Source organism: Danio rerio, chromosome 8 (assembly GCF_052040795.2).
Source record: "Danio rerio strain M-AB ecotype USA chromosome 8, GRCz13ab, whole genome shotgun sequence".
NCBI classification, from domain to species: domain Eukaryota; kingdom Metazoa; phylum Chordata; class Actinopteri; order Cypriniformes; family Danionidae; genus Danio; species Danio rerio.
In genome coordinates this window covers 59,277,110-59,302,405 of record NC_141028.1, presented here as the reverse complement: position 1 = coordinate 59,302,405, position 25,296 = coordinate 59,277,110, and the positions used below count along the sequence as shown (strand labels likewise).

Here is a 25,296-nt window from a genome sequence, read left to right as displayed (position 1 = left end):
GTATCGTGTCGCATCGCAATATGTCACAAATGTATCGCTAATATATCGGATCGTATTCTTTGTATCGAGATGCGTATCGGATCGTCATTATAGCTTAGATGCCCAACCCTAGTACATACTTTTCCCCCTCTTTGTTGTAGTTTTACAAAAAAAAGTAGATATTGAGAAGAACAAATGTCAGCAAAGTTACCTAAACTGCTTTCCCATGTTCTTATCTGGAGCTACAAGCTTATCTGTTAAGCTGTTAAGCTACAGTTGGTTAGGACTGAATAATAATTATTTTAATATTAATGATTATTTCCATTTATAACTCTCTGTAACTGCCCATTTTAGGCTTTTATCCAAATTGGGCTGTTATAGTAACCATCGTTTTAAATTCAAACTATATTGTGATCAGTCCAAAAGAAGGCGGAGCTGGAAACACATTTACATCAGCATAGTGGAAGATTCAGTGACTGTTAAAGCCAACCGCAGGCATTTCTGTTAAACACTAAGACCAATCACAGATGTTTAAGAACTTATTTGACAATCTCAGAAAGCAAGTTGCATTAATATTTACATTAGTTTATTTCCTATTAATGCTCCTGTTGTCTTCTGTGCATGTATTTGATTAAAAAGAGCAGGTACATTTAAAGGCAGAGTTCATGTATCTGACAAAATTGAATTCTTGCAATGTGACTCGTGAAGGGAAATCAAAAATTGTGGATGGAAAGCATCGTCGAAATGAACCGAATGACATGAAACCCCTCAGAAGCTTCCCGCCACCCCCCCCATTTAAAAGCATGGACTCTGATCTCTGGGGGTCAGATCGCATCATGTGATCGTCCGCCTTTAAGGTTTTCCCACACTAAATCCACATCGCAAACATCCATTTAAGCTCCAGGAAGTCGTGGATTAAGGCTTTCGCTGCAGCTACAAACCCTGAGATTATAAGCAGATGAAACATCATTCCAGCTCCGCCGCCGCTGCTTTCTCTAGTCATGTTGAGTTTTGCAGACGCAACATTATCAGATCTCATTCTGACAACAGCCTAATGGGAAATGTTATACGTGTGTAATGCACTGCAGTTTAATGCGAGCATGTGGTAATTTATTAGGTATATTAGAGTTTAGGTGTATATAGAAGTATTTTAGGGGTTTACATTTGATTTAGGAAATAAGTTGAATTCGATTTTGATTAGAGCCATTCCTAAATTAGTCATCGGCATATATTTGCATGCTCATCAAAAGAGTGTTTAATATTTATATGTAATTTGCATCTTTGAATTATGATCATTTAAAAGCAAAGTGTGTAATTTTCACCACTAGAGGGCGTGTATTCACAACAAACAAAGGCGTTGTTTGATGAGGACGTGACTGAGTGTTGAATCATGGGAGTTGTAGTCTTCATTACATCATACAGGACTGTGTTCAAGTATTCAACACTTATTATCATGGTCGTATGAAGCAGATTAAGGCTGAAAGCTATATTTCACTAGTTAAACTTGCTTATTTCTCTGGATTTGAACATTTGTTGAACACAAGTCAGCATATTTTAGCAGTTTTGGATAATTAAATGAAAAAATGTGTTGATTAATCGTATGTCTTTAGTGTGTGGTGTGGTATACATGTTGTAAATCTATTACACTGCAGAACAAATCAAAGCACATTCCTAATGAAGTTTATAGTAACAGAATTTGATTTAGGCCATTCTTAAATTAGTCATCTGCATATTTGCATGCTCATTAATAGAGTGTTTAGTATTCAAATGTAATTTATGTCTTTGAATAATGATCATTTAAAGGCACAGTGAGTCATTTTCGCCACTAGAGGGCGTGTATTCACAACAAACAAAGGTTGACGACGGAGTGACAGAGTGTGGAATCATGGGAGTTGTGGTCTCCATTACATCCTACAGAAATCATGGTGATGGATTAGTAAAGAATTCAACACTTATTATCATGGTAGCTTGAAGCAGAGTAAGAATGAAAGTCGTGGAAACTCTCTTACTAGTCAAAATGGCTCTGAATTTTAACATTTGAAAGAAATATGGTACATATTATGCCCTTGAACATTCTACTTGTGATATTCATTAAATATTATGCTACTGAATCTAGGAATGTGCTTGCAATATAATTTATTTTTTAATTACAATGGAATTATTTGCAAAATGCAGTCTGCTTTCAGGCTTCGCTGGCATTCTGAAGGCTGATTTTTAAACTGTGAGAGATCTTTGTTATGTTTTCTGTGCCTGGGGGGGGGTTCTTCGGAAAACGAAAATAAGGGAGTGATTTTTGCAACGCTACTTATAGTGAGTATGGATTAATCTGATTGGCTAACTAATGATTGTAAATGAGAGACCGGCTGCAGTCAATCAGATCACGTGCTCCTCTCGAAATTAGTTTGTGAAACTTCACTCAATTACAAAATTGTAAAATGACGTAACCCATAGTTCAATATTTGAATCATGATCACATTGAAATCACAAAAAATTATTTTATAGTCATGTAGAATTACACTACCTGACCAATGTCTTGTCGTTGATCTCAGTTGTAAAAGCAACAAATAATAGCTTGACTTCTTGGAAAAGTGACACGAGGTGGATTTTTTTTGATGAATCGTCTGTTGATCTGCTTCTCAATCATCACAAATACTGCAGAAGACCTACTGGAACCCGCATGGAGCTAAGATTCTTAGAAATCAGTCAAGTTTGGTGAAGGAGAAATGATGGTTTGGGGTTATATTTAGTATGGGGCGTGCGAGAGATCTGCAGAGTGTTTAGCAACATCAACAGCCTGAGGTATCAAGACATTTGTGCTGCCCATTGCATTACAAACCACAGGAGAGAGACAATTCTCCAGCAGGATAGCGCTCCTCATACTTCACACATCAAAGCTCCTGAAACCAAAGAAGGTCAAGGTGCTCCAGGATTGGCCAGCCCAGTCACCAGACTTAAACATTATTGAGCATGTCTGGGGTAAGATGAAGGAGGCGTTGAAGGTGAATCTTGATGATCTCTGGGAGTCCTGCAGGAACGCTTTCTTCTTCATTCCTGAAGACTTTATTAATCAGTGATTTGAGTCATGTCAGAGATGTATGGATGCAGTCCTCCAAGCTCATGATGGAGTCAGACACAATATTCATTCTGTCTCCACTGCAGCAGGACTTTATATTCTATACTGGACATTATTTCTGTTCAGTGATGAGACTTTAGTCTAAGCAGAGTCAGACCTTACTGTCTTAATGAAATCGTTAATAATCAAGGCCTGATCATATTTTATTGTGCTCAAATAAGCGTAATCTAGAGGCCTTTAACTTTCATATGAGCCACTACTGATACCAAATGAAATCAAGGTATTATTTGCTGTTCCTAACATCTGGATAGGCAACAACACTTTTGTAAAGTAGTCTTTTCAAATGATGTTTTTGGTGATCAAATGTAGAGTGAACACTAAAATGAATGTCTGTTTCTTCCCAAATTGGTTCAGCTGTAAATATATTTTGCACTTTACACATTTTTTTTTATATAATGTATTATGCAGATGCTCTCCACAGCAAAATCACACCAGTCAGGCTACAGTGATGAGTCCTTCCTAAACAGAGCTGTCGAAGCCATCTGCTCAAACACCCTGGATTAGGCCCGCACGGGGAACAAGTCTTTTCAGAACGTTTTTCTGCAATATATATTGTGATATGAACATCGTTTCATAAGATGGATTCCAAACTGAGTTATTCATGAAGTATGATTTTATAGAGTAGTGCATTTGCATATAATATAATAAGTAAATTACAATCATAAAATACAATAGAGCAAAGACACTAATTAAATAATACATTTTTAAGGGTTATCTTCGCAGTCAGGTACAGAAATTCATCCATTCATTTTAATTTTGGCTTGGTCCCTTTATTAATCAGGGGTAGGGTTGTAACGGTATGAATTTTTTACGGTATGATAATCGTCTAAAACAATACCACGGTTTGACGGTTTCGCGGTATACGGTATGTTACAAAATAATAGAACAGTGAAGCAAATTTGACTTTTTCCAAATAATATATTTTTAGTTACTATAAACAACACCGCTTACAATGAACAAATAAAAATAAAAAAATAATAAATAATGTGTCAAAGTCCAAATAAAGTCCAAATAAACATGGTGCAAATCCTCAGTAAAAAATAGATATAAATATTTACTATACTATAAATAGTTACATAACGAAACTAGATTCAATATGGAACATCCTTAGGTTTTATGTGCCAGCATGGATATGGTTGTCTGTGGATATGGATTTGGATATGGTTGTCTGCAATGCAGACAAACAGCTGCACCTTCATTTGCGTCTTTTGAAAACAGCAAGAGCAGCAGTTCGTCTTTGCTGTGTCACTGTTTTGTCATGTTTCTGTGCTGCTGTGCATGCAAAAGTACTTAGTATGAGAATTATTTCATGCAAAACTTTTTTTTTGCGTTTTATTTAGCCGCGCATAAATGTACAGCCTATCTCTCATTCCGTGTTGTTCAAAAAGCTTGGTCCACAAACAAAAGCGAAACCTATGCTTATTGGTTGTGATATAGCGAGTTTGAACCAATCTGGGCATGGAGGAGGGACAATGCATCAATGTATCATGTCTGATTTGTCCGGAGACACAGTGACGAGCGTTTCTTTGTCAAATCAGCGTTGTCAAATGTTGATGACGTAACCGCACTGATTCCGGAGCCCGCGAATGTTATGTGATACAGCACTGGAAAGCTGAGATTCTCTTCTTTATGCCAATCTTTGAATTGTATGAATCGGATCAGCGGATCAAAAGTTATTAAACATTTAAGAGCAATACTTATTTTTAGCCGCGGGCGGCTGTCTCGGTCTTTAAGGGTTAAAACCGTTGATATGCAATTGTTCATGGTATGATAATCGTGCACGTTCAAATCGTGGTAAACCATCATACCGGTATATTGTTACAACCCTAATCAGGGGTCGCCACAGTGGAATGAACTGCTAACTTATCCAGCATTTGTTTTACACCGCAGATGCCCTTCCAGCTGCAACCCAACAGTGGGAAACACCCAAACACTCTTGCATTCACACTCAAACACTACAGCCAGTTTAGTTTCTTCAACTCCCCCATAGCACATGTGTTGGGACTGTGGGGGAAACCGGAGCAAACCACCCGGAGAAAAACCAACACCAACCTGGGGAGAAAATGCAAACTCCACACAGAAATGTCAACTGACCCAGCTGGGGCTCGAACCAGCGACCTTCTTGGTGTAATTTGATCGTGCTACCCACTGCGCCACCGTGACGCCCGGTACAGAAATTCAATAATCAAAATAAAATATTACTGTATAGTCTTTATCGGATAAATAACGCAAAAAATCTTCAAGTTTTATAACGACTTGTGCACAAACAGTTTGAATTAGCTTGAAATTATACTCAGTCACAAGTCAGTGAATATATTTAAGTGAAAATCGCTGCACACATTGCGATATTGATTCTGAAATTATATCATGATTCATGTCCTGTAGTATTTTATATTTCCGCTATATGACATCTATGAGCACCCTGACTGTGACGTTACGCAATTCTCCGTGTTCTCAGAGGGAATATGATGCAATATGATCGGTAATGGTGTCATCATCGTCTTTTTCTGTGCGGACGGACACCAGGGATGCCCAGTCTCTGCCCGCTCCTCCTGTTGCCATGACTACTGGCACTCCAGTAAAGAGCTCCTTGGGGGATTTTGTTCTGTATCCTGCCGACCCGAAATGTCTCAAATGTTTGTGAGGATCTAAAAGAAAAGAAAACTCAATCAGAGCTTCATAACTTTTTCTAGTAAGCCTGTTTGCAGTATTTTAAAGGGGCTGTTTAAAGTCTATGTGAAATCTAAGTTGGCAATGTTTATGATGCCAGTGCACATTGTTGTTTTCTGTGGTGAATAATTAATCAGTGGAAGTCAATCCACTGAAAATTCCCTGACAAGATGTGCATGACAATTTCAGCTTCGCTTAATTATGTCTGCGATTTCATTTCGATTTTATTCCAGCCCTAAATCAAGTAAAATAAAAAGTAAAAAACATGTAATTTAGCGCATCCTTGGTTGCTGTCATTAGGACTGATGCTGGTAAAAGTGTATATATATATATATATATATATATATATATATATATATATATATATGTGAGCAATATCACACTCGTAGCAGAGCGACATGGCTGTATTTTTATGCAGGACAATTGTCTTAGTCTCCTAACAGTGACGATATACAGCCACATTGCACTGCTACCCGTGTGATATTGTGCTTATACAACAGTTTGACGGCATAATCGTGTATATAAAAAAGAAAATCAAACACGGAGAGTCTAAAAGTCAATTATTCACTTCTGCAGATGACGTCAGAACAGCCGAAACCGTTGCTACTTCACCAACGTTACTTTCGAGCTAGTATTTGAATGATTCTCGAGCATAATGTCTAAAGCAGGTGATTTTTGCTCACATTTTAAAATTATAAGGCTGAACAGCATGAAACGCCATCAGTCTACAGATTTCCCTGTATTTCTCTGTTGCAATCGGAAGGTCACAATAATTAAACCTGAAAAGCCAAATCAACGCAATCACTAGCAGATTACTGTTGTGTTTGCTATAAGGAAAAACGCTAAACACATGCGGGCATTTCTTCTTTCTTTCTGTTTACTGAACTAGTCTGCAGTAACGAAAACGGGTTTCAAGAGACACATAAAAATAACAAAGGCAGTGTGGGTGTTCATTGCTTGAGATTTGCAGCCGTTTTCAGTGATTGGAGATGCGGGCTTTTGTCATCTTATAAAAGCACTTGATTCGTGTTAACCTAAAGACTACCGTCTCACGCTTTTTTCAGCACTGATATAATTACGATGATTTATTTATGTTTACTGAAGTACAAATATGTTGATTTGAAATGATCAATTTATGTTTAGTAATATGTTTACTTTCAAAGTGTTTCAATGTATGTGTTCCCCAGTCTGTACATGGGCTATCAGCAGCTGTGGGATTTCAGTGTTATTTTTTTATACAATACTCTAGGAACTAGTGCACTTTTCTTGGCTTTAAAGTAAAATAAAGGAGTATTGCAATAAATGTTTTATTTTTTTTCTCCTTAACTTCTTACTAATCCTATTGCCTAAGCATAGTATAACAAAAGAAAAACACATGTGTCAAGCCATCAGAACTGAACCGAACCGAGCTAAAAACCATGTTAAAAAACTGAGGTATGTATTGAACCGTAAGCTAACTGTATTGTTGCACTTATAATATATATATATATATATATATATATATATATATATATATATATATATATATATATATATATATATATATATATTAGGGCTGCTCAATTTTGGGAAAAATCATAATCACGATTATTTTGGTCATAATTGCAATCGCGATTATTCAAAACGATTGCTTTTAAAGTCAAAATTATTAGCGCTCCTGAGATTTTTTTAAAAGTAAATATTTCCCAAATGATGTTTAACAGAGCAACAAATTTTAACAGTATTTCCATTAATATTTTTTCTTCTGGAGAAAGGCTTTTTTATTTTTATTTTGGCTGGAATAAAAGCAGGTTTAAATATTTTGAAGCCCATTTTAAAGTCTATAATATTAGCCCCCCTAAGCAATATATTTTTTGATTGTCTGCAGAAGAAACTACTGTTCTACAATGACTTGCCTAATTACTCTAAATCGCTCTTTGAATCTGAATGCATGTATTTTGAAAAATATCTAGTCAAATATTATGTGCTGTCATCATGACAGAGAAAATAAATCAGTTATTAGAAATGAGTTATTAAAACTAATATGTTCAGAAATCTTCTTTCCATTAAACAGAAATTGGGGAGGAAAGGGGCTACTAATATTCAGGGGGGCTAATAATTCTGACTTCAACTGCATATATACAGTTATTTTCCACCCTGCAAAGGAAAGAGAAATAAATATAACAGAATAAAAATATGAAACAAACTGTGCTTTTAGCATCTTCACTGTAAGAAAAACACTTTAGCTACAAAAGTCCTTCAGTCAAGAGCAGAGAGACATCTTCTCCATTTGTTGTTTGATTAATAATCATAAAAACAGGCGGCAGAAGGATTATAGCGCGCTGTCTCTTTAATGGTTTCTCTTTCTCATGTCTTTTGATTCTCAACTCGTTTGTTTATTACAAAAATGATGGTTAATATGAATATTCACTAAACACCACATTTTGACACCTATTTGACCATTAAAGCGCTCACGTTAAGATGACTTTATATATGTGTGTGCTGACTGCGCTCTGCTCGTCTCAGTGTGCGAATGCGACCGAATGCTGTCTGCATGCTTCTGTTCTGTGTGTGCGTGGCACACAGAATCACGCGGTCTTTCGCGCTTTTAAGAGCAACACGTGTACAACTGGAAAGGGGGTGGTATATGATGCAATAATCGTTTTTCTCGATTAATGTTTTTTCATAATCGTTAGAAGCCAAAATCGAAATCGGATTTTCGATTAATTGCACAGCCCTAATATATATATATATATATATATATATATGCATTATATAGATTATAAATATATATTTATATAACTTTAATATATATTTTGTTATTTTATATTTTAAAACAATATATTTTTTCAAGTATTTAAAGTGAAGCTGAAAGTAGCATCATGTTTTAAAATGTGTAGAATAATTATTCATTTCACTCATCTAGCACCAGTACAAATGTGTGAATTGATGCTAATTGCATCACATTACTTAGGAATGCGTGGAGTCACAGCACATATGATATGAGATGATAACATACTTCAGAATTCCTTTTTATAATTCAGAAAATATGGTAATGTTGCCGAGTGTTAGTGAAATTTTGAAGATCCTGGCTGCCCTTCTTCATGAAAGTGTTGGTGATGACCAGTCAAAGGTGAAGGTAACCTTGCTTTATATTAGCAGGTGCTTTCTTCAAATTCTTCTGAAGCGTTCTAATGAGCGGTTTTGTTTGTGCTACCCATAACTAACATATTTTCTTTTATTTGTGCGCGTATCATGTACAGACAGAACTTGTTTGGGCTTGTTCATTTTCAGGACACCATAACGGCATCTGCACATTTTGGCAAATCACAGCGTTGGTGCAGATTCTTTATTCCCTCTGCGTCCTCCTGGGACTCTGCCGGTGTTTGTGCGTGTCTGTGTGTCTGTGTGTGTGCACTGCCTTTTATTCCATATTTGTAGATGATCTGATTATGGTGCTTTATTAGCGAGGCGCACTTCTGCCAGAAATCATCATCAGCTGATTTCTGAGTGTGTTTCTGGCAGGCCTTTTACACAATAATGAGTGATATGATTGGTTCTGGAGGACAGTATGGATTTATGCTTTGTTTTTTTTTAAGTTTAGGAGTTTTGATCAGGACTGAGGGTCTTGCAGAAGAAGAAAAAAGTGAATTATTATTATTATTATGTTTTTCCAAGGGTTTTTACTTGTTTTTCAAATTATACAGAACACTTTCAGTATGGATTTGTTTAGTTATTCAGTTCAATGGTATGTTCATTGACACAGTTTGTTGAGGAAATCAAGCTCTTTAGTTAATGATTCAGGTACATTATTAGCTTAGCTTAGCATAATGAATTGAATTAGGTTAGACCATTAGCATCTCGTTCAAAAAATTACAAAAAATAAAAGACTCGAGCTTTATAAAATACAATTATCAAAACTTTTTTATGTGTTAACGAAGTTGACCGGAACAATTTTTGACCATATTTAGCCGATTTTCTTGGTAAATTTTAAGTAATAGCTTTGTCCATGTTATTTTTCATTTACAATTATGCCAAGTACAAATGCCATTATTTATGCAAAGATTGTTTTTTTTACATTAATAAACCCTCCCCAACAACCCCAATTTGGTCAAATTGACAGAAATTGCTCACATTTGTTTGGAAATATCTTTGTTTTAATTGTAATTATCACTAATTTTAACAACATTAAAACTAGTGATGACATTTAAAAGGGACAGTCTACCCAAAAATGCAAAAATGAAAGTTTTTCTCACTATTTACCCACTCTTAGGTGGTTTTAAGCCTGTCTTTGTCATAAAAACTTGACCAAACCAACACAACATAACTTGTCATAAACTCCTTTCTTCTGTTGAATACAAAATAATAAATTCTAAACAATGTCAAAAAAGCATCCAATAACAGCTATTATAGAAACAAAAAATCCTATGAAGGTCAATGGTGTTTTTCCCCCAACATTTTTCAGTGTTAAACAGAAGAAGCAGAAGCAGCTTTCACACAAGGTGCTGAAAGCACTGCGCTATGAAACCCATTCATTTCAATGGCTTGCTGTGCTGACTAGCATGTATACACTCGTGTACACACATGTACCACTTGCTGATTATTATTTTTTCGTAGTTTTTTTTTTTTTTTGTAGAGTTTGAAGTACCATATACGTGTGTTTAAGATCCATTCAGATTTAAATATAGAAAACATATTTTTCACATTGAATTTGAATATTCATAATATTATTGGGTATACTGTTTTAATAATCTAAAAAACTGTGAACTCCCCCTTTCAATCAACTTACAAAAGAATATGATTCACAGATAAACAGTTGTAATGTACTTTTACGCCAAGTGGTACCTTAAAACACTTTATGCAAATGTGCTTTCTGAATGATTCACTAAACTCTCCGCATGTTAATTTGGGAAGAAACACATCCGTCAGCTCACTTTATATTTATGTCAAGTACATATGCTATTATTTGTAAAGGGATTTAATTCTTTTTACACTTATAAATCCTCCCTAAGTCCCTAACAATGCCAGTTTGGTGAAAATAATAGAAATCTCTCACATTTGTTTAGAAAAACCTTTGTTTTAATTGTAATTATCACTAAGTTGGAACAACATTAAAACTGTTGATGACATTTTAAAGGGACAGTTCACTCAAAAATGCAAAAATGATAGTTTTTCTCACTATTTACCCACTCTTAGATGGTTATAAACCTGTCTTTGTCATTAAAACTTGACATTACCAACACAACATAACTTGTCATAAACTCCTTTCTTCTGTTGAATACAAAATAATAAATTCTAAACAATGTCAAAAAAGCATCCAATAACAGCTATTATAGAAACAAAAAATCCTATGAAGGTCAATGGTGTTTTTCCCCCAACATTTTTCAGTGTTAAACGGAAGAAGCAGAAGCAGCTTTCACACAAGGTGCTGAAAGCACTGCGCTATGAAACCCATTCATTTCAATGGCTTGCTGTGCTGACTAGCATGTATACGCTTGTGTACACACATGTACCACTTGCTGATTATTATTTTTTCGTAGTTTTTTTTTTTTTTTTTGTAGTTTTAAGTACCATATACGTGTGTTTAAGATCCATTCAGATTTGAATATAGAAAACATATTTTTCACATTGAATTTGAATATTCATAATATTATTGGGTATACTGTTTTAATAATCTAAAAAACTGTGGACTCCCCCTTCCAATCAACTTACAACAGAATATGATTCGCAGATAAACAGTTGTAATGTACTTTTATGCCAAGTGGTGCCTTAAAACACTTTATGCAAATGTGCTTTCTGAATGATTCACTAAACTCTCCGCATGTTAATTTGGGAAGAAACACATCCGTCAGCTCACTTTATATTTATGTCAAGTACATATGCTATTATTTGTAAAGGGATTTAATTCTTTTTACACTTATAAATCCTCCCTAAGTCCCTAACAATGCCAGTTTGGTGAAAATAATAGAAATCTCTCACATTTGTTTAGAAAAACCTTTGTTTTAATTGTAATTATCACTAAGTTGGAACAACATTAAAACTGTTGATGACATTTTAAAGGGACAGTTCACTCAAAAATGCAAAAATGATAGTTTTTCTCACTATTTACCCACTCTTAGATGGTTATAAACCTGTCTTTGTCATTAAAACTTGACATTACCAACACAACATAACTTGTCATAAACTCCTTTCTTCTGTTGAATACAAAATAATAAATTCTAAACAATGTCAAAAAAGCAACCAATAACATCTGTTGTAGGAACAAAAAATCCTATGAAGGTCAATGGTGTTTTTCCCCCAAGATATTTCAGTGTTCAACGGAAGAAGCAGAGGCAGCTTTCACACAAGGTGCTGAAAGCACTGCGCTATGAAACCCATTCATTTCAATGGCTTGCTGTGCTGACTAGCATGTATACGCTCGTGTACACACATATACCACTTGCTTTTCTTAGTATTTTTTGTAGAATTTAAAGCAACATATAAGTCTTTTACAGATGCATGCAGATGTGAATATATATCGAACACATTTTTCTAATTTTAATTGTACTAATATTATTTGGTATACTGTATTAATTAACTGCCCCTTTAAATCAACTTACAACCGAATATGACTTGCAGCAAAACAGTTGTAATGTACCTTTATGTAAAGTGTACCTGAAAACACTTTATGCAAATGTGCTACCTGAATGATTGAGTAAACTCTCTGCATTTTCATTTGAGAAGCGACGCCTCCGTCAGCTTACTGAATGGTTGTTTGTTTGTAGATGTGGCCAGTCATATGTTAAAGTGCTCATTAGTCTGGCTGGACTGAAGTGGGAGATTTGTGCTCTGAATAAGTGTTTTACATCAAACTCTGTTTTTATCCTCATGTTCTTGTTGTGATTGGATTACCATAATTACAAGACGCCGAAATGGTTCTGCTCTGAACGGCAGCATTCGATTCTGAAATGATTTATTTCTGTGGCACTTTTTACGTCAAAAACGGATCCATGTGCACCTTGTTTACATGACAGCCGAGTACAATGTGTTCCTATTATCCTTTTTTTAGACTTAACCTTTTCTGTTGTGTGTAATGCAGCTGTTTTTGACATGTAAAAGGTTTGGAAAGTTTCAAAGAACAAAGTTCAGAATAAATGGAGTTGTTTTTGGATCCCAAAATGTTTATTTGATTCTGAACTATACTTCAAGTTGTCGTCAGAAGTGTTAGGGAAAGTTACTTTTGAAAGAAATGCATTAAAATGTTAAGTTACTCCCTAAAAAAGTAACTAGTTGCGTTACTTTTTATGGAAAGTAATGCAATTAGTTACTTTTAAGTTACTTTTGAGTTACTTTTTCATACCTGCCTGAGGTTTGATCTCTTTCAGAACTTGCAGTGTTTTTTTGTTTTTTTTTTTTTAATAGAGGAGTTCGGCATTTAACTACAAACTGTATAACCTACACCTTCATTTACCTTTAAAAATGAACTATTTAAAAAAGGATTAGAATAATGTTACCTTCTGAGAACTTCCTGATGCTATACATGCCGTATATTGAAATTAAAGAAAGTTAAAAGCAATGTGTTTGCTACTTTTGTATTTTTGTATTATTAATTCAGTAAAATCACTGTCCTTTTCTTCCATGTGTTCAAAATAATGAGAATACTTCTGTCACAGAAATGTAAGGCTCTGACATCTTGGTTTTTGTGTGCACTCACACTAGGCCATCCAAACCGTGCCCGGGCGCGTTTCCCAGTTCGTTTGACATGTGTGAGTGCTCTGAAGAGGTGTTCCAGTGCGCGGTTCGATTGTGATTCAGCGTGATTACACCTATTTTAATTCTGCTAACTATTTTTAAAAGTGTGTTAGTTAATATAAAAAGTAACTTGTTTAATTTTTAAGAAAAGTAACTCAGATATTATTACTTAATTTTTTATAGTAATGCGTTACTTTACTCGTTACTTAGAAAAGTAATATTATTACATAACTCACGTTACTTGTAATGCGCTACCCCAAACACCGGTCATCAGTCATTTTAGTTTTCAACGTTGAGTGCATCTCACGCTCCACGCCATAGTGCATTCAGAACATTTAGTTTCCTCCCAGAGTTTTAATTTTGTACATACAGTTGAAGTCAGAATTATAAGCCCCCCTGAATTATTAGCATCCCTGTTTATTTTTTCCCCTAATTTCTGTTTAACAGAGAGACCTTCTCAACACATTACTAAACATGATCATTTTAATAACTCATTTCTTATAACTGATTTATTTTATCTTGACTTACAGTAAGTAATATTTGACTAGATATTCTTCAAGACACTTCTATACAGCTTAAAGTGACATTTAAAGGCTTAACTAGGTTAATTAGGTTAACTAGGCTGGTTAGGGTAATTAGGCAAGTTATTGTATAACAATGGTTGTTCTGAAGACTATCGAAAACTAAATTAGTTTAAAGGGGCTAATAATTTTGTCCTTAAAATGACTTTTAAAAAATTGAAAACTGCTTTTATTTCTAGCCGAAATGAAACAAATAAGACTTTCTCCAGAAGAAAAAATATTATCAGACATACTGTGAAAATGTCCTTGCTCTGTTAAACACCATTTGGGAAATATAAAAAAAAAATACAAAATTCTAAAGGGGGCTAATAATTCTGACTTCAACTGTACATACTCCAAATGATGTGAAGCATGACATGAAGCTGCATTGAAGTCTTCATGTAAACTGTGAGTGTGCTCGTGTTTTGTGCGTCAGATTATGATGAACGATAACTCAATCCTCATCTTATTTCTCTTGTTTCTGTCTCTCTGTAGGTGGATGAGGATGTAGCGCTGGATCAAGCTGTTAAATTCTGCCAGATTCAGATGGCGACGTCAGCACAGAGACAGGTAGGACACACACTCGCAGACACCGTGGAAACAGCAAACGCAATGTAGGATTTCTGCACATTTCTTTCTGTGGTGCTTCCCCTCTGATACCCCTTTCTGTGCATTTCGCTTTCTCTGTCATCCCTCCCACACACACACACACACACACACACCTCTATCGTCTCTGAGCCATTTATGAGATGCACTAATTATGCACCTTTTGCTCGTGTGCCTCCATTCCTCTCAATGTTCAAACAATGAAAACTTTTGTTGAGCCGCACAAAGAGAGAGAAGGCAGAGTCTTCCTGCATACTAAATACTATTTCATAAAATAGCTTCCACTGTGTGTGGAGTATGCAAATGAAGCACTCAGATTGCAGTGTGTGTAGTTGTTCGCACATGATTTTGTAGAAATGCGCCGGAATTAAAATTCATGAGTACAAAATAAATTATAGACAGGTAAATATAGAGTAAAATAAAATATTTGAACTGTATTAGCCGCTGTCTTTATCCGCTTGCTAAGTGGTGACGTGTTTGTGACGTATGTAATACTGTTTCGGGGTCCAAGCCGCCATTCATTTGAGTGGAGAAATCATTCGTTTATGATCACGTTTTATTCCTATCACACATTAAAGTTCATTTTATATAAAATCATAGTGTACACAACAATCTCTGGGCTTGCTGCATAACAAATACCAAAAATTTATCAATTTATAAAAAAATGTAGCACTTTCTGGCCATCGGATATTAGGCATGGACATATATACTGCGAACGTGATTTTCGAAAGCATTAAATCGCCTTGTAAACGTTTATTGTTACCATTTCATGAGTCTCCCCATTCAGTTAAATAGAGCGCTTGGATCCGGAAGCCGCTTCGCGTGACGTCACACTTAACAAGCGGATTAGGGCTGTGTATTTGTCAAGAGCCTCACGATATGATACACATCACGATACATGGGTTACGATACAATATATCACGATACAATAAATATTGTGATATATTGCAATAGTTTGTATTAGTACGTGTGTCATGTTATGTTGACAACTTGATAAAGTCAGCAGATGAATTAAAATTCCAATTCCAATTTATTTTCTATTAGGTATGTAACGGTATCAGAATTTCACGGTGCGATAATACCTCGGTATGAATGGCATGGTTCAGTATTTATTGAATCATTTACAGGAAAAACAAAACTAATGAAAAGACTCGAAAAAAGTGGCAAAAGTGTTTATTTACCTTAGCACTGAACATACAATGACATACAAATCAGCCATCTATCTGTAAGTTTCGAAACAGGAACTTCAATTTTTCAATTTTAATAACAAAAAACTATTAAACCATATTAAAAAAATTAAGTTTCAATTTAGTATTGTTGAAAACTCCTCACATTCAACATTTAATTACTCACTCACTTGGATAGAGATGGGTTTTTAAGGAAAATGATCATATAACTATAATCTGGTGAAAGCTGGGATCTCTGGGCATGTCCCCTGCAACAGAAAAAAACCCTCTCATTTGGGACTGAGGTTTCTGGGACAGAGATATGATTTAGCCAAGGTTGACAGCAGTGGGTAACGTTGTGCATCGTCTTTCCACCACTTGAGAGGACAAGCCATGAGTGAGATAGAGGTCTCTTTGCAGTACAAGTCATCGTCTGCATCAATCTAACAAGTGTGCTGTGTTCTGCAGTCCCCATCACTGTTTTTAGTCGTATTCCCCGACATATATTCCACCACAGTCTTGCCTCGGCTTAAACCTACGACCTTCTTGCTGTGAGGCGACAGCACTACCTACTGCGCCACTGCTACTACAAATACTAATTAGTCTTTAAACATATATCAAACATATGTTTCACATTTTAATTGTACTCATATTATTTGGTATACAGTATTAATTAACCTAAAATCAATCATAGATCTTGTGTGTCTTTCAGATAATAATAGATCCTTTTTTTTCTGATCTCCATAAGAGATTAATATTCTGATTAATGATTTTTCGAATGCCAATTAGTCCTAAAAAAAAAGTAATTGTCAGTAATTGTGTTTACTTTTATTTATTTATTTATTTATTTTGCAGTATGCCTTATTTTTAGTATCGTTTGAGAACAATACAAGTTTTGAGTCTGCAATTTATTATTTTTTTTATTGAAATAAATTCCAGCAATATTCCAGCTGTAGCCACTGCACAATCTGAAGCAGCTTTCACACCAGATGCTGAAAGCACTGCACTATGAAACCCATTCATTTCAATGGCTTGCAGCTTGTGTATGCTCGTGTATGCACATATACACCTTGCTGACTATTATTATTTTAGTTTTTCGTGTTTTTGTAGGATTTGAAGCACCATATAAGTGTGTTCCAGATCCATGCAGATGTGTCTGATGTTTTGAGACGCTCTCTTTTCATTAGACATTCATTAGCGTGTTGAAAGTCATCTGGGCAGCACATATAAGAGTCCCTGCTGCTCTCTCCCCCATTCAGTCTCTTCATTTCAAAGCGATGTCACTCAGGCTCTCCGTTCATCTTCTCTGCCGCTTATTTAGCTCTAATGCTCCATTACTACACTGTTTTCTGTCTGACAGGCCACAGGTCCACCATGTTTGTCCACCATTAGGGTGTAGTGCTCTATATAATGCTGCTATTCATCTGCATTGAGATGCTTTGGTGAATGTTGTCTCGTAATGTCAGGCTGTTTTTTTTTAAGTGGAGGTGAATGAGTTTTCTGTCTGCTGTACTGTGCAGTTTGAAATGTGTGCAGTATGACTTGCGTATTATTGAGCCACAACAAACAATTAATGGGAGAGTTATATAATTAAGATCAAGATGACTTTTTGTTTTTTTAATTGACTTATTTATTCACTAAATTACCATAAAAACGTGTTTAAAATGTCCTCGGAGCGTCTTTGAAAAGGACTCAGCACTTGAATATTCTCACTGCTGGATTTATGGGTTGTTGATTCTCTCCTGAAGTTAGGATTAAAAATTGTCTGGAAGTACAGCATCTTTTTTTTTTTTAACCAAATGTTTAGTTTATGCGTTTGTCAAATAATAGTTTTGTTTATAGTTATAATAGTTTTAAAGTCAGCATTCTAATGTGCTATATTAATTGATGATGAAGAAACATTTTTGATGATCAATGTCAAAAAATAGAGTTTTGCTCAAACTGATACTTTTTACACACTCTCTGGTCATTTATTACTATTATTATTATGATTATTATTATTATTATTCCAGCATGTTCTTATCCTATGCATATATATAATTTTAATATAGATAATTTTATTGACCAATTGTCAGTTTATATTATTATTTTTTATTTAAAATGTCAGTTTATTTTTATTATTATTATTATTATTATTCCTGCATGCTCTTATATATTCATATTCCTATATATATATATATATACATACATATATATTTTTTATTTTTATTTTTATATTTATATATATATATATATATATATATATATATATATATATATATATATATATATATAATTTTAATATAGATCATTTTATTGACCAATGGTCAGTTAATATTATTATTTTATTATTTAATATAGATTATTATATTGACCAATTGTCAGTTTATATTATTTTTTTATTATATAATATATCAGAATATTAATACTTTGACAAAATTTACTTTTATAGTATTATATATCAGTATAGCACTGTTGTTGTTATTATTATTACTACTACTATTATAATTATCTTTGTTATTATATATTATGTTATATAATTATTGTTTAGACTAATTTTCAATTTATATAAAATAATATATCAGTATATTATTATTTTTGTTATTATATATGTATTATTATTATTTTGACAAATGTATTGTTTATATTATTATATAGTATATAAGTATATTACTACGTTGTTGTTATTACTAATACTACTATTGTTATTATTTTTTATGTTGTTACTATTATGTATTATATTATATAATGTTTTAATTTTCAGTTAATATTATATATCAGTATATTATGATTATTTTTAATATAGATTATTATATTAAATCAATTGTCAGTTTATATTATTATATTATTTAATTTATCAGTATATTATGTTATTATTATTATTCTTATTATTATTATTTTTATTATTGTTGTTATTTCACTATAGATTTTTCCCAATTGTTAGTTTATGCTCTAAATGACTATTAAATAAATTATGTTAATAATAATAATATAAAAATGACAATCTAATTTTAATTTTTATATGTCATCACTAGTTTGCAGAACAGCAACAAAAAGAAGTTTAACTTAAACCCACAACTATTAATTGTAAGTCCAGTGAATACTGAGTAGTTCCCACATATGTTTACACCCCAAACAGTTTTTATAATTTAAATGTTTATAATTTATTTTAATATTTAAGGATTTATTTATTTATTTATGCTAAAAAAATAAGAGTAAAACTTAACTGTAATTAAACTCAGTGGATTGAGTTGAATATTTCTCATCAATATGTCATCACATGGCTGTCAGAAAACAGATCAATGCTTTCAGAAGGATGGTTTTCCTCTCTGCTGGTGTTTCAGTCATGATCTGCTCACAGTATTAGTCGAGATCTTCTTCTTTTGAGGTGGTTTGTTGGTTCAGCAGCTCCTCGCTGTGTCGATCACTCGGTGAACAGGAAGTGCGCCTGTCGGTGGGAAGCGTGGGTTCCTGCAGCGGTTTGACAGACAGATAGTGAGTGAGTGGGTGATGGAGATCATCACTACTGCTGCTGTGTGTCTCATAAACAAACACGCACACTCACACACTTAGGTTTGTTTTTGTGAATTGTGGGGACATTACATCGGTTTCCTTTGTTTTTATACTGTACAAACTTTATTTTTTATTACCAAAACCCTACCCTACCCCTTAACCCAACCCTCACAGGAAACTGTACAGTTTTACTCTCTGAAAAAACTACGCTTTTGGAGAAGCGAGGACATCAGCAATGTCCTCATATTTCACCACCTTCTTGTAATACCTGTGTCATACCTATGTCATTATGCAGATTTGTGTCCTGATAAAACGTCTGGCAGCTGCTTCAGCTCAGAGGGTCTTTTCTTTTTGGCTTAATCCCTTTATTAATCTGGGGTCGCCACAGCGGAATGAACCGCCAACTTATCCATCATATGTTTTGCAACCCATAGGAAACATCCATACGCACTCATTCACACCCATACACTACGGACAATTTTAGCTTACAAAATTCACCTGTACCGCATGTGTTTGGACTGTGGGGGAAACCGGAGCACCCGGAGGAAACCCACGCCAACACGGGGAGAACATGCAAACTCCACACAGAAACGCCAACTGACCCAGCCGGAGCTGGAATCAGCAACCTTCTTGGTGTGAGGCGATTGTGCTACCCTCTGCGTCACCGTGCTGCCTGTTTTATGTTCACGTCAATTAAATTTGTAAAAACGAATAAGTGAACTTAATTGCTTCATGTTGTCCCAACACAAATCTGATGTGAGGAACCCAGTGTTTTTTACAGTGCAGTTCACATGCTGTCAGACATTTGAAAGTCATAACTACGCTTGTGATGTTATCAAATTTTCTTGTCACAACTAATAGCTGAAGCTTTTGTCACGATATACGGTATTAAATCAATATAAAATTTAGCTTCAAACGGTTTACTTTAACACACATTCAAAACAAAAAAAAACACGCTTGTTCAAGCTACTTGTGTAAATTGAGCTGAAATGTCTTTTGTAGACAACTGTTTTACGTTCAACTCACTTAAATTTGTAAAAACGTTTAAGTTAATTTTTTGGATTTAATTGATTTGTGTTAACTTAATTGACTATGAAAGAATCATGTGGAACCCTAGCATTTTTTACAGTGTGTAATAACCAAAAATACTCAGTGTATTGCTTTATTGTATATACATTTTCAGAGCAAATAACCAGTTTAAACCAATAAAATATGTCAAAAAATAAAATAAAAACAGCAAAACTGAGAGGCCTCGAAAGGTGATCCGCGTTATAGCGAGGGACCACTGTACAGCGTCAGCATCAGTGACACTTAAAAATGAATATTTTATTAATTTCTCAGTGAATATAACCAATAATATTTGGCGGATTTAAACAAAACAGTTTTATTATACTATTAAAATAAGAGTTTGGTCACTGAAAGTCTTTAGGAATAGAAAGATAATACATTTAAATTTAAATAAGTTGCTGCTAAATAAAATTACAAACTGCTAAACTTCAACTATATATACAGTTTTTTATGTTTCCTTTGATTTTTCCTTTCAATTAAAATGTTATTGACATATTTAATGTGATCTTTTTGCTAGATTAGCTCCGGTTTTGGCTATGCTACTGAGTAATCTAATGAATATGCACTCATGTATTATTATAAAGCCTTCTATAGACATTTTAATCTTTAAAAGAGAGATCTGCGAAGGGTGTGCTCATTCTTACTGAGTGATTTATACCTTAAAAACATTCCAAATGTCACTAGAGAATCAATAAATAAACATTATTGTTTTGCGCAATCATTTCAAAAGCACAAATACAGTGTGTTTTTTCCACTTTCACTTTCTTTGTATGGGAAACGAGCAGCCCACGCATTCTGCTAAATATTTCCTTTTTTCAAATGAGTCAACGTGTCAGTCACAAAGCAATCTGTGGTTGGTTTCCCACACTGTTAGCCGCTCATCATCATAAAACGTGTGGTTGATGTGTGTGCGCGCGTATGTGTGTGTGTGTGTGTGTTCAGCCCCTTTTAAACCTCTGTAATTCCTCAATTGCAGTAATTGCTGGAGTCCATTAACATGTTTGGAGTTGATTAACTCGCTGTGGGTGGGTTTGTTTCCCTGCCGCTCACTCTCTCCATCTGCAGGTGCTGACAAATTAAAGCCCCGGTATACTTCAAACCAAATGGAAGAACAAACTTTTTAGTTTTGAGAGCAAACAGAAGTTGTAAAAGGCTGAGTGATGGTATAATGCTTCCTGTTACTGACTCCAGTTTCTTCATGATGATGTTGTTGTTCTCCTGTCCGACAAGAGTGAGAATGAGAAACAAATTGAGGGAGGCTTACATGATATTGGGAAAAACTGGCATTGCTATATCTTAATTTACTGCCATATACAGTGCCTGACAAAAGTCTCGTCGTTGATCTCAGTTGTTAGAGCAGCAAATTTGACTTGACTTCTAGTTGATCATTTGGAAAAGTGGCAGACGGTGGATTTTTTTGATGAATCGTCTGTTGGCCTGCAAATTGATTGACAATGGTCTACAGCCAATCAGGACACAGAACACAATGTGCTGTAACAAAATAAATAAATAAATAAAGTCATTTAATTATTGTCATTTGAACTATTTAATAATGAGGCAATGGAATCAGAATGTGAATATCCTAAATAAATAATAATAAATGTTCACACAAAAGTGCAAGGTAAAGAGTAACAGAGGCTGTGATATCAGCTACCAGATCTGCTTTCAGCTGTCAGACACCCACATGAGAATATACTATAGTCATTTATAGTAAATACTCCAGTGTTTTATTAACCATACTGACACCTCTAATAGAGATAGAGGTGTTGCAAAGTCTGCTAAAATGTGGTTACAATTGTAATGTATGGGCGATTATATATTGCATCACCAAAAATGATTGAGGTCATCATGTCCATGTGTTGTATGGTAAGTCGATATATTGATTATTGTGACCGGCCTGCTCCCTATCGGATCACACTGCTTTGTGTACAGTGTGTTAGGAGGTTAATGCATGTTTAAGCACACGGATGAACATGTGTTTGTGCTGCTGGGGTGTTTCCATAGTAACGAGACTGTGCCACATTCAGCATAACTCCGCACACGAGAAGCTGAAGTCTTGCTCAAACACTAATGTGACACTTTGGCCCCCTAGTGGTGGAAATGTGCAGGCTGGCAATTAATTTCTTTGTAGTTTAATTCAAAGTCAGTGTGGGATTTTTTATTTATTATTTTTCAAAATTGTTTTTATGGTTATAAAGAATTTTATAACCGTTTAAGATGTTTTTTCAATTAAGCTTTGAGGTATCACTTGCTTTTGTTCATATCTCAGAAAGCTCTACCTATTATAGTTTATTATAATATTATATATAAAAAAAAAAATATATATATATATATATATATATATATATATAAATATATATATATATTATTATTATTATTATTATTATTATTATTATTATTATGGCAAGAATAAAAGCAAAAAAAAAATAAACTTGCTTAAAATTACTGACTTTTTTTTATTTAGGTTTAAACATTCTTTTCCAGTTATCAAGGAAATAATTTATTTCAAATTAGTTTTGTAACTATTTCTTTTCTCCACTTGCGCCATGGCCTCTTTTAATGGTTTTAACGAACTTATCCCCCAAGTTTTTCCAAACTTTTTAACAAAACAGTTCCACCTTTCCCATGGCTGTTGCAATTTCTAGCCAAAATATTTTCCATCTGGTTTTCTCCATGATCACGCATGGACGGATCATAAAGATGTCTGTACAGGCGATCCTGTTTCAGACAAAATCTCTTGAGTGATTCATATTCAACTCAAAACAAATGCAGCAACATGCGCACTATCCGCTTGAGTCTCAAAAAATTTGTGCGATCCTACAGCAGAAATCATGTCATGCGCACACAAAGCGAACCTCCGCAAACATCGTGATGACGTCACAGTCACCACGCGCACTCAAGCAAACTAGCGGACGTGTTGAGTGTAAATCAGCCTTAAAAGCCTCTCCGAAGACCTTAACAACAATTTACCAACTTGGTAAAAGAGATTGGAGCACACTATGTAGTTCTTTAAACTAAATTTACGTTGTTTATTTTGCGTACATTATTTGTCTTTAAGTGAGCAATTAATCTGTGCAAGGTAATCCACTGAAAAAAATGTTTTTGTAATCTTCAAATTATTTAAAGTGGTGGTTCTTCCCTGATGATGTAAATTTGACGCCTCAGCTACAATATTCTTAGCCACGCCCCTCTTACCGTTAGTTTGCTATTAAGTGAACAATTAATCCATGCAAGTTAATCCCCTGAACAACAAAAGTTGTTTTTGGTAATCTTCAATCAAATTAATTTGGAAAGGTGGTCCTTCCTTGATGATGTCAGTTTGACACATCAGCCACAATATTCTTAGCCACGCCCCTCTTTTCGTTAGTTTGCTATTAAGTGAACCAATAATTTGTGCAAGTTAATCCACTGAATAACTGAAGTTGTTTTTGATAATCTTCAATTAAAATATTTTGGAAAGGTGGTTCTTCCCTGATGATGTCAGTTTGACGTATCAGCCACAATATTCTTAGCCACGCCCCTCTTATCGTTAGTTTGCTATTAAGCGAACAATTAATCCATGCAAGTCAATCTACTTAAAAAAACAAGTTTTTTTTTTTTTGGTAATCTTTAATTTAATTCGTTTTAGGGGACGATCCTTCCCTGATGATGTCAGTTTGACATATCAGTCACAATATTATTAGCCACGCCCCCTTACCTTTAGTTTGCTATTAAGTGAACAATTAATCCATGCAAGTTAATCCACCTAAAAAAACAAGTTTCTTTTTTTTGGTAATCTTTAATCTAGATCGTTTAAGGGGACGATCCTTCCCTGATGATGTCAGTTTAACGTATCAGCCACAATACTCTCAGCCACGCCCCTCTTACTGTTAACTTGCTATTAGGGAATGATGAGTAAAAAGAAAGCCACGCCCACTACTAAGTATTCCATTTTTTGTTGAAAGTACATCAGCATACTGAAATGAAAGTCTCTGCAACTCCCGGTTTATGCATAGTTAAAAACTTTTTTGACCTGAGCTGGTAAGGAAAGATCTAACAGCACCCTAGCAACCGCTCAGATCCCCCTAGCAACCACTCTGTTTTTGTTTTAGTTACACACATGCAAGCGTTTATCACACACTGCAGTTTTCCAGAAAAAAGGGAGTGCGTGGTCGTCTCGTCAACTATTGGCTGAGGTTTGGCTTTGTTGCTATGGCGACGGCTGCCTCTGTTGTCGTGTACTTTGTTTGTGGAGCTGCGAGCGAGTCCCTGAGTGCTTCTCTCTAGACACACACACACACACACACACACACACACACACACACACGTAGAGCTGGAGAGTTTTTTTTTCTGCATGATCACTTGGTTTTTCTGCTGAGCGTCTGCTGAGTCGTCCATCTCCATGAAGGGTTTCTGACAGGGCCAAACACAAGTTGACAGGTAGGATGCAGCTTATAGGATGGTCAAGTTTGTAATGTGAGCTTTTGATTGGATGTTTGCCAAACATGTGGGTTTCCTGCTTTTTGATTGGTTGCTTGAGTTACTGTCAATGCTGTTTTAAGAGTTCAGATTATGGTTAATAGATGGAAAACGTGCCAATATCCTGAATTCAAACTAGTTGTTAGTAGTAAGTTGTTTGTTATTATTAAGTGTCAGAATGCAGTAAGTGAAGTAAATACCACAAGATCAACTTATTTCACTCTGTGTTTGACTTACTGTCTCTTCTTTTGACTCTGTTTAAAGGAACAGTTCACCCAAAAATGACTGTTTATTCAGGTCAAGTGGTTATAAACTAGGACTGCCCGATTTTATAAAAATCTGACATTGCGATATTTTGTTTTGCAGCGATATATATTGCGATATAGCTCTATTTGGAAAGATGTCATTCTTTTTAATCGAAGATCAAGTAATTCATTATATAAAACATAATGAA

At 34.6% G+C, this 25,296-nt stretch overlaps 1 protein-coding gene across 8 annotated transcripts in view; it reads left to right on the top strand.

The window, feature by feature from the left end:
• cabin1 (calcineurin binding protein 1) overlaps window positions 1-25,296 on the top strand; it is a 158,434-nt gene that overhangs the window by 118,544 nt on the left and 14,594 nt on the right. For all 8 annotated transcript variants that reach the window (XM_087265546.1, XM_087265544.1, XM_087265542.1 and 5 more), the window contains one exon: window positions 14,548-14,622. In XM_087265546.1, the coding sequence (XP_087121672.1) occupies window positions 14,548-14,622 (75 nt within the window). The remainder of the gene's footprint in view (window positions 1-14,547; window positions 14,623-25,296) is intronic.